The 12,148-nt window shown below is 30.8% G+C and overlaps 1 protein-coding gene across 1 annotated transcript in view; it reads right to left on the bottom strand.

Annotated features, from left to right (window-relative positions):
* Positions 1–1,485: 1,485 nt before the first annotated feature.
* Positions 1,486–12,148, bottom strand: part of LOC124357108 — a 55,681-nt gene continuing 45,018 nt past the window's right edge. The window contains exon 21 of the mRNA XM_046808561.1: positions 1,486–11,355. Within this exon, the coding sequence (XP_046664517.1) occupies positions 11,233–11,355 (123 nt within the window). The 3' untranslated portion in view covers positions 1,486–11,232. The remainder of the gene's footprint in view (positions 11,356–12,148) is intronic.

Below are 12,148 nucleotides of genomic sequence, written 5' to 3'. Positions count from 1 at the left end.
AATGGATTAGGAGATGAAACAATCCAATACAATTTTAGAAGTACAGACAAAAGAAATCCTTTCAATGAACTGGTTTAGCCAGTGATATACTATAAGATTTTGATAACATACAAAATTCATGTAAACCTGAATATGGGTCAGCGAGGGACACATTTCTGTACTTTTGATTCTGAGCAAATTTATGACTTGTAAATGTTGCAGTTTGTCTCAAAGTATCTTGTCAAAGTGCATATAGTTCATTTTCACCTACAGTATAACCCTGTTGTTGTTGAAACCAGTCATAAGGTTCGCCAGCAACCTATTAATCTACCATCTTAGCAAATTATACTACAGTAATAAATTTTAATTGTACAAAAACACAAGAACAAGTTTATATCTCTAACAATTATCTAAGCGTTCACATGTAATGACTGTTTAAAACAAAATGCAAGTTGGGTCTTTCTCAAGTATGGTACCCAATCATTGGTTTAACCATCAAAAAACCATTATCAGATATTTAACCTTAGTTGACTTAACTATGTATTCGGAATTTACTTAATTCTTTAAATCAGCACATTTTAGTCATTACTGCTGGTGGAAATTATTGCAAACAAAAACATTGCAACATACATTTATCTATATCAAAAATATAATTCAGAAAATTCAATTTCGTTTTTAGAAAATATATCTTTGTAAAGCGAATGATGAAAATGTGACATAAAAAGGTTAATTCACCATCAAGTAAATAAGTAAACAACAGAGAATTACAGCCCGGGGCTAATCCCATGCGATAATTGGCTAACCTGGTATGCCAGGACAAACGCTGTCCCAACTAACCCCAAAGAGTTAATATATAAAAACAGGGAATAGTGTATGTTACTGGACATTCTGATATTAAAGAATGCAAGTTCTTAACTTAAAGCTCAATTTGAGTCGATTCATTTTACAATTGATTGTCCTATCATGGTTCTGGTTATTGTTGTCCTGTAAATCCATCATAAATGTGGCATTCCACTTTGAATATCGAGTTCTATATTTAAATTACCCCCTAATCCAGAAATAGTAATAGAAATTTGTTTTATAGTACAATACATGTTATTTGTTTCTATTGTGTATCTTGGATCGTTTAACTATTCTGTGGAATAATGAAAATCATAAACAATCAAAAGCAGTTAAACTCGAGATCTAATACAAAAATTGAATTACTGCGTTTTTGAACAATAATAAAATAACTGTATTTTTAAAGGATTAAATCTAAAATATTTTAAATTTATTGAAAAATATATTTACTAAACTAATAAATTTTGTTTTAGAATAACAGTGAAAAATTTTTATTTTGAGGACTTGCAGAATTGACCTTTGTGGTCTACTTATGATGAAACTAATGTAATCATATCAACGTTTTTCAAATATATAGTTGTCTCAAATAGTCAGGCGATTTTACTAGAAATAAACTACCTTGTTAGTACAAACTTTTGTAATAGTAAAAGGAAATAATAAACTGCATAGAATAGGAAATTGGTTTATTGTACTAAAATATGTATGCAAACACACCTCTCAACTTGATAAGAAAAAACTGCACAAAATACAACAAATAAATAAAACAATGTATAATGATATCCTTTGTTCATCTCATCTACTGCCTCTCATCAGCTTTTAAGCTATCACCAAATAAAGATAAAAGAAACAATATCAATAGAGACTTGAAACACATGATCACTACAATAGAGTATATGAAGCGTATTGTCGTAATTCTGTGCTTCTGATATGCACTGTGTCTTTGGCTTAAACAGTAATTACCTGTACAACAGAGTTTGTAAAGTTTCATTTAACTAATGTAGTCCTAACGAGCACTTACAACTTTATAATAAATCTGTTAAATAAACATCCAATAATAAATTAGCACTACAAGGTGAAAGATCTTAAAAGAAGATAGTATGTATTAAAACCAGTAATATTAATGTAGCAGTGAAAAAAATATACAACCATATTAAAGTAAAACTAAACGCTGAACAGTTTGAATGGCACAAAACATATGGTAATTAATATAAATGACGTGTCACAATTAAAACCCAGTAATAAATCGAACCAAAACACAAAATGTGAATGTTCCTCAGCTCCAACCAGAAAATCTGTTTAACACTATATTTACTTAACAAGACAAACATCGTAATATGAGGCTTGTCTTGAGAGGAAGTTATCACCGTTCCTCAATCGCCCACAAGTTTTCATGCTGCTACATTGATCTTTACTGCAGCCAGAACGAAAACATCGTTAAACCCACTAACTGAATCATGTTACACAAAACGTTAAGTCAGACAAAATTTATCTATAGACGCAAGAGATTTTTATGTATTTATCTATAGAACTAGAACGGTTTATAACCTTGGCGTGCAATTCAACACACTAGGAGAGGAATGCTCAAAGGAATTGTTTGCTGGTGATATTCAGTTAAACCAGTTCAGTAGTTAACAGTTATATCAACCACTGTACAGTCCAAATGTACAACCATCTGGCTACCTTATTCCTGCATACAAGTGTAAACTTGGTGGTAAGTGATGGGTTATTGTCACGGACAGGATGATATTGTAGATTTGGATAAATGCGTCACCAACTACATTAACTGCATAAGGATTTGCAGAAACCGTGTTAAAAAAATACTGTTTAAACTTTGTGGAAATGCCTTACATAAAACTGAGACTTTTTGGAGCTGATTCTTAAATCAAAATATACTAAAATTTCAACGTTAATATGGATTCTAAACACAAGGTACTTTCTATGAAAATCAATATGGTGTGATCAATCCATGTGAAATTACAGGTATTTAAAGGCCATTTTATAATCAGACCTAAATGAAAATGACTGAAAATTAAAATTTGCAATATCATTTTATTAAATATATAAATAAGTTTGTTTAAATTTATAGTTTCAGGGATTGACAACACTTTTTTATTCATTTATGAGAAAATTATGTTGTTAATTAAATAAAATTTAAGGAAACTAAAGGTTTATGATTTTTTTTTTAATGAAAACATCTTTTAAATGTAAAAATCAGACAATAGAGGCAGGCAAACAGCCACTTATTTTTCAATCTGAATTTTCAAGATATCCTGTAATTGCAAAAAATTTACAATTAAACCCTATATGTAATTTAGCAGGTACATTTAAGGGAAGCATGTACCTTTATATTTATAAACATCAATTAGGGAAATATACTATTTTAAATTCTCCATATATTTTCCTTTAAGTACACATCTTAGATATAATTATATATTTGTGTAAAATTTATTTGAAATTAAGTCTGCATTACAATTAGGTCCTTCATATTTAAACTGATAGTGTCACGTTTGCCTTGGGCACTTAATTTTTCATCATATTGTATAAACATTCACAAATAATCACAAATTTATTTTGTTTCTGTAGTTGGTATTCATGGTAGCAGAAAAGCATACACAATGATTTTTACAATTTCAACAGGCAACAAAAGCAACAGCTGATGTAGATATTATAGTTTACCAGTACAGTTATGTTCTATTTTTGTGGCAGTAACTTGCAGGTATAGTGTTTATGTAAGTTTTATAGTTTACAGCAACTTTGAGTGAGCTCTTATTAATTGGAAACAATGCCTAGTATTAACAAAAGTTGTAACAAAAATTCTGCTAGTGGTAATCAACATATTAAAGACAAAAGTAATGTTAGCCTAGTTGACATAACCCTACCAGGGCTTATGCCAAAAACTTCTAGTTCAAGGAATTTTAAAAACATTACAAGAGAAACATGAAGATTTGAGATTTACTGCCCTGTTGGGTCTTAATGTAATAGTGCAGTGTCTGTTAAAACTTTAAAATAGATTTCTCAAAAGCTGTTTTTTATACATTAAGTAGACATTATAAGAACTAATGTAATAAAATCATACATTTGCATTATGTTAATTTTTTGTTTAATAAAAAGATATCAAATAACAGATAATTATTAACCAATTGTGGATCGTATTGTTTTGGCGCGTGGGCACGTATTAATTTACGGTCAGCGGCCGAACGAACAGCAACGGTGCGCCACATTGTATCGCTCGCGACTGTATACTCACTTCATATCTACGTTGAACTGGATTCCGATTTATAAAAATATCTCCATCTATATTCTTAAAAACAAATAATTAATTACAATATATTGTTTATGAACTATTGTAATAAATATCTCTAATAAATATCGATCAAGTTCAGACAATCGTAAGTTTTCCATTTAGATCAGCTCATATTATGACAAGCAAATTATACCATAAAATGCGATACTAGTTACTATTATAATACCATCTGAGGAAAACAACCAATTAGAAACGCTAAAAAGCAGAGAGTAAACTCATATGAATGATTTTTCAACTTCAACATACAACTGCAATCTTTAGGTTATTTATAAAACTTTTGAAACCTCTGAACGTAGACCGTTGTTAAACACTCTTAATTGACAAGTGAAGACGATCGCCCAATCTATCAGACATTAATAGAACTATTTGGAGGGAAAATTAAAAGAAGACCGCTTTTGCGACCTGAGCTCGTCATCGTTCCATTAGGCCCGGCTGCGTGACGAGCACAGCTTGTCAGTGATCCACAATGGGTTAACTAAAAAAATATTATAACAAACAATGCATAAAGGGTACATCCTCCCCTTAACAAGTTGAGCGTTAGCTAAATATATGAATGGTTTAATCCTGACACATTTTCTTCAAATTTACAACATACTCAGAATGTTGATTATGTAATTAAAACATAGGATACGCATGAGGTCGCCTGATTATCCTCGTATCAAATATGAAACCACTTCCTGAGGAAAACCACGTAGATTACGATTTTTTATATTTGTTCTTTGAAACAAAGGCTGTGTAAGATGTACTTATTAACCTCAAATCATAAACAAATGAATTTTTTTGGTTTAATTAAGTCCGTGTTATGTAATTTTAGCTCTGCAAAAATATAATTAACTGTCTCACGAAAAAATGTATTAGCTGTAAATCCAATAATACTGAATAGCAATATAATTTATTCCACCTACCACTACTAATAAAACTGTTGCTTATTTGTGCTAAAATTAAATACACCCATCAGGATGATTCACCGGTAGTTAGCCACATTCTCAGGCCAGACTTCACCATAAACAATATCTTATATTTTTAAACTAAAGCTAAAGAAGTCTTTTAAGAATTGCTTATTTATATCAATAATGCTAGAATGGAAACAAACTTATTAGCACCTTATTAAAGCAATGATTATCCTTACAATTAAAAAAAATAAATAAAAACTATTAACAGATGAAACATTATAAAATTAAAATAAAAGCAGTACATTCAACTAATTTTAAAATCATACCTAACACTATTAACAAAAGGTATAACTCACTGATATCTATTTTTATTCAATATTTTACAAAATAAAAAGATAAAAGGACAATATACAGCCCAATAAACACTAAACCTAATATTTCCCTAAAACCTTACAACCACAATTATTTGTAGAATCCCAAATATTTATATAAATATTATAGTATAACCTAACTAGAAATTAATTCAAACAAATCTAAAGCATTTACGCACAAATTTAATTAAATTTATACATATCCAACAGTGATAGACTTTCCACCAACATAGACAAGAATAGTTCAACTTTTTATTAAAAATAAAACATCAATAATTAACCAACATGAGGATGAAAGACATAGATTCTTGGTAAATATCTATCGGGTTGGTGTTAAGTAATTTACAACTCCAGGAACACACATTTGGCACGGCACAGGCGAGTCTTTCAATGTGCCAACCAAGCAGCCAGTATTAGTTATCACTGAATAAATTATCATTTGTGTTGGTAAAATTCACTTGGAAAAATGTATTACTTCAATATTTTAACAATGAAACACTGTTAGTCACGGATGATGGTACATTAACTCATTCCTTGAATATTTGTATCCATTATATTTAGCATTTTCTGAAAAAATATCAATTTTTTATATGTAATAATTAAATTTAAAATTTGATAATCATACTGTATCCCACTTATAGCTATCAACTTACTGGCTGCTATCCACTTAATTTAAGATTGTCTTTATAAAATCATTATTGCCTAAAATGAATAAAGCTTTAAATATACAATAAACAATGCACTAATATTTTAAGACATATTTACACAACTCCCATTAATCACAACACATAAGTTACAATATTTACAAACAAATTTTAAAATATGGTATTACGTATACATTTATAGAATTAAGTTATGAATAAAAACTGGAAAAAACATTACTAGCAATTGCTTCAGTAAATCTAAATAAGTATAAATAATTCTTGGCTAAGTGTCAAATAATTTTTTTTAGATATTTTATTATTTTGGCCACTCTATACAGCTTTTACTTGTATTATTTATTAGAATAACATACAGTAAATAATATAACATTTGCTATAATTTCTACACTAGAAATAGATATTTTTCTTTAATATGTAATTTATATTTTAAATGTGAAATGCATTACTATATAGTATTTTTCATGGATACTAAATAGTCAAAATTGTATAAAGTCAATACCACTTAAATGTGTAAAATTAGGTATTGTTTTATTTTGAAAATTATAGTACATATTCAGCCATTTGATTTTCATACTAATGAAAGAATTTAAATGTGAGTTGAAAGCATTTGTTTTATGATCAGAACTATTTATTTAAATATTAGCTATGCCTTGTTGAATATTATTCCATTTCAATACAAAAATTAGATAAATCATTCTATGCTTCATAAAAGAAACAAAGTTTTACAATTTGTGCACTAGAAGATTTAATAGTGCATGATGAGTTACCGATTTAATTAATATATTATATTCACCAAAGTTTTGACTTGTTCCTCAGGTTTCTTTCATTTGCTTATAACTTTTATAATTTCAACACTATGGTAATCATGTAAAAATTAGTACTGGCTGTATAAGGTTTACAGTAACTCCCAATTATCCGAGGTAACTAAAGGAACAATAATTATTCATGACCAAAAACTAAGTTGATCAAAGATCAAGTGAATATACATACAAATATTCCTTCCAGCTCAATCGGAAGAAGTAGGTAGATTTTGTGACAACTGAAATATTATTAACTAATAGTTACCCTCAGCTTTGCACATGATTCTCTACTGGATACAATGCATGTTATAGAAATATCCTTTCTAATGCTATAATAACACTCAAGGAATTAAGAGATGATCACTGAAAGATATTCAAATCTCTTGATCCATTTCAGAATAACTGGAATTTTAAGTTTTGGGGCCGTGAAGTCAGACAGTGAAACAGTTTTTATAAGTAACAATGAAATACTTAAATTACTCTGCTACATACCATAATATTTAAATAAACAATTCCAGTACAACTTGAACTATTTTAGACCAAAGAGAAGAAATACCAAGTCTATAGTAATCTTAGCGAGAAGACATCATAGAATGCAATTCTTTGGAGGTCTATGATAATTTTGAATGTAGGTAGACATTTAAGGTGTATAATATCTGTGTTCATTGTTAGGAGGTTCAAAAGTTAAACAATATTGCTACTGGCTTTTATTTCAGTTTAACACATGAGGAACCATTTTAATTTCAAATCAGTTATATTTCACATACTATTATGGAGTAGAATGTGATTTTTTGGGATCTAAAAAACATCAACATAAACGGTCTGGGAAGCCTACTTCAGTAAAAAGTCTTCATCTTACAGTCTGAGATGATAATAATAAAATATTTAATTTCAGTTCCCAAATAAATGATGGAAAAAGAAAAAAAATAGAACGTCTACATCATGAAAGGTTTTGCTATGAAAAGTAAATGTTTATAATAAACTGATAATAAATGCACAGGAATAAACAGACATCTATTTCTTTAATGTGTTTATGCAGTTTGGTAGAGTTATGTTATTTACCAATATTTTTCCACAATACTGTAATATCTCTTCACAATCTCTTTGTCATGGATGACCTTGGATATGAAATATCTACATCTACAATTATTTACCATACAGATTAAATTCATATCCAGCTAAGTTCATTCCTGTGTTAATTGGATACACTTCCTGCTTGATTCATCTATCTAAAACAACCTGTTTGTAATACAACAAAAGAAGGTGATTCGAACAAACTTAACACCTAATAATAATAGTAAAACAATATGTTATAATTGTTAAAATATGTGTATTCCAATTGAGATTTAAAACTACAAAGAAACCTATTTAAACATTCATAATATTAGTCTTGTTCTAAAAATAGTTCAACACAAAGAATGTGTCAGAAAAAATAATGATTACAACAACTGAGAAAAACAATGAGACTTCATTGACTACTATTAAGCACTATTCAAAGCCACAAAATTAAAATATTTGTAGCCAAAATCTAAATCTGGAGCCAAGATAGCTATAAAAGAAAAAGGGGAATTGGAAATGCTACCTTTTATTAAAGTTTGATGTCACACATCTTGTTTTGCAGCTTTTATCAGTAAATCGAAAACCAGTTACAAAATAATAACCACCACCATGGCAGTAGCTTCATAAATAGAAAGAAACATTGGAATGAGAGTAGATGGTTGGAATTGAAGATCCTGCAATCCTGATATTATAGACATATTCAAACTATCCAAGGTGGGACATATGACAGAGTCCTTGTGACCTCTGTATGTGAAAAAAGAATAAGTAGGGAATGAAATGTTTTTTAGACCCTAGTTAGCCACATCAAAGCATTAGCGATCCCATAATCTTGAATATTAGTACATGTGTCATATTGATACGTAAATAGTCAGGAGTAAAAAATAGTTTCTTCTTTCAAACATTCATCCACTGAGTACTAAGGCCTTAGCCAATCACTTCTTCAGCTGTTGTGAATGTGTGTTTTTAAATTCTTCTGGCAATAGATTGAACAGCTTTGCTTCATCACATGTTGGTTGTTTGCTGTACAGACTTAAGTAATGGAGTGGTAGGACAAAGTTTGAGATCTGTCTTTGTGTTATAGTGGTGAATGTCTTCATGTTTTGAATTTAAAGTTGACTGTGTGAAGAATAACCATATATGACGTTCCACAACAGTTAGAATTTGAAGTTCAATAAATACTGCTCTACAGCTCTCTCCAAGTATCCAGGTATTCAAGACATGCTAGGTATCTAACAGCTCTTTTTTTCTTAAATGAGAACTTTTTTTTAATTTGTGAAATTTTTTCTTTCCAGAAGGCATTTCCTGTCTTACATGAGATTTAAGAAAGGTGAAATAGGCTTTTCTTGTTACTTTTGGAGTACATACTTGCTTGAGTCTATATATGAGAAAGGTACCTGAACTGAGTTTTTTGCATAGCTGATTCACATGTGGGTTACAAGATAAACTGAAGTCATTTACTATCCCGAGATACTTTACATTAGTTTTACAGTCAATGCCAGCCATTCCTGTATCTGTATTCTTGTTTTTGGTTTTGAATACTACCCAGACTGTTTTTTCTTTGGTTAGGTCTAAGTGGTCGGAAACACAGTGCTCTTTAGTCATTAAGTGAGTTGGCATATCATTAGTTAGTATTGGTCCCATGGCCGATTCCTGTGGTACTCTTTGCTGTATATATAATAGTGCTGATTATGATTTTACTATTAGGTTGTTGATAATATGCTTCAACTAAACAAGCTGTTCCCTGCCATTTAAGTAGCTGTTTAACCAATCTACTGATTTCTCTGTTATAGTTAGTGCATTCAGTTTTTTTAAATAGTAATTGACGTAATCAAAAGCTTTGCTGAAATCTAAAAATAGACTGGTAACAATGTATGTATGTATACCTCTTCTAGTTTATCCATGATGTGCTCAAGTTGTATTAGAGCATTGGGTGTTGATCTGCCTATCAAGAAGCCATTTTGTTGATTTGTAAGCAGGTTATTTTGCTCAAGGTAGTAGGAGCTGTTCTAAGACAATCTTTTCAAACACTTTAAAAAAGTTTATATACTGTAATAGAAATTGGGTGGTAAACATTTAGTTCTGTTGCAGACCCCATTTGATACATTCTTTCAATTTTAAGTTAAGCTGGAAAAACTTCTGCAAAGATTTATTTACTGAGAAGAGGGGAGCATGGACACTACCATTACAGATGATGGGACCTGTCCTCATGGAGTGCAAAATTGCTGGAATGTCTTGTGAAGAAAGTAGTACAACTGCTTGACAAATTTATGTGGAAGTGCTCATATTTTAAAAGTAGACCCAATTATGGATGGAGCAGGCCAATTGTTGTCAACCCGTCCTGGCATGAGGATACTGAGAAGTATGCTGAAAAATTGTTCACCAACAGCAATCCTACCACAGTACACAGAACTCATACTGTACTCACCCCTAACCATCGAGCACTCCAGTTGCAATTGAGCATTCTAAGGACACTGCAGTACTTTCAAATAATTACGAGATCAATAGCAACCATGTCGCTCTACTCTACCAGAAGGAAGTGCCTGTTGTTTACTCCATGCAAAGAAGAACTGCTGATCCCTGGATTGTAACAGTACATCCTGTTGTGAAGATATTGGAGGACACCACCTGTGAGTTACCTCAACACACCAACATGATGCATTATTTGTACCTCGCACATTGAAATACTGAGCTGGACCCTTTCAGTACCAAGCATACGGAATATGAAACTGTATATTACCCGAGGAGGAGCTGCCATACTGGAAGACAAAGTGGAGATGGGTAGTTTTATCAATGTTGCGACTAGAAACGCCAAGTTGATGGTGGAAATCAAGCAGCTTAAAGTTAATAATCGCTTTTAAAGTTTTTTGTATAGTTTTCTGATTTTGTATATTTCCTAATATTCTCAGTCCACATCCCCGCTAGATAATTGGGAGTTGATATATATATATATATATATATATATATATATATATATATATATATATACACACACAGTTTTTAGATAAGATAGTTCTGTGACAGAATAAAACACTTATAGTTGTTTTTCTATTTGTCAACTGTAAGTTAGGTTTTAAATCTACCCTTTCTTAACTACTCTAAGCCAAACCATATCAGTGAATAGGCATCATTTACACTTTAATTTTAACCCTAAAATCATGCATTTAGTTTACTTTTATGATTCTAACAAACCAATCTGTTCTGTTCATCTAATGTTTTTAAAAATAGTTAAATGGTAACTTGCTGACAAATTTAATCTAATTAATCCTGTGACTGGAGCCTATAACAGATCTAAATAAGGCCCTCACGCAAGGGCCGGGGTTTGTATCACCGTGCCTCACGATTGCGCTGACGCAAAACTGAGGAAGCATCTGCTAAACTGTAGGTCCCAGGTTCAAACACAGGCGGATACTCCAGACCTGGGTAATCTGGTGTTGCCGGGTTAGTAACCTGAAACATAAATTTCATTATATTTATTATAGTGAGGTTTTATTTTACAAAGATAATATCAATGAGGAAAATAAATGAGGACATATAATAGTTAATATTGGTAAAAAATAACTAGTAAGTGTAATGAGTGATAACAGATTAATTATTCAATGTTATATGTTTTTAAATTTTGCAATTAATTTCTATGAAAAGAGGTGCTCATATGACATTACTTCAAAAACATTACTAGAACAAAGAGTATCTACATCAATAACATTAAAACCTATACGCTGTTTAGCAAAAATACTGCATCCTTCTTAAATGTAAGGAAGTTTCCTGCAAAAACAGCTGGCTACATTATATTCTTTTGGTACATACAAAAAGGTTTCATCTCCATTTAGCGAGTGTTCATTTAGTGTTAAAATGTCACAGCTTAATTTATCAAACCATTGCTCTAACATTCCTAACTTATTCCCAATTGACAGTATGTTTTGGTGGTATACATTAAATACTAACCTGATTAAACTGGGGGTTACATTTGAGCAGGGATTAAAATTTCGGAAGCCAGAAGTTGAAATCGTGGAAACTGTTTCGTACAAGTCTCATGCAACTTCAAAACGCTGCTCCATTTGACCTTTGAGCAGTTTTGGAGTGAATTTCGTAACTACTCATACCAACCCAAATCTTCGGACATAATTTCGGCAACGATAGATTTTGTATGTCCAAATTTTCCTCTAACTCATGCACTGCTAAGCTATTGCCTACTCTGATCGCTAACCACACAGTTCTATGTTTTTAGGGGTTTGCATTGATA

Source organism: Homalodisca vitripennis, chromosome 3 (assembly GCF_021130785.1).
Source record: "Homalodisca vitripennis isolate AUS2020 chromosome 3, UT_GWSS_2.1, whole genome shotgun sequence".
Classification (NCBI taxonomy): Eukaryota; Metazoa; Arthropoda; class Insecta; order Hemiptera; family Cicadellidae; genus Homalodisca; species Homalodisca vitripennis.
The sequence above is the reverse complement of the archived record's forward strand: the minus strand, read 5'-3'. Positions and strand labels throughout refer to the sequence as shown.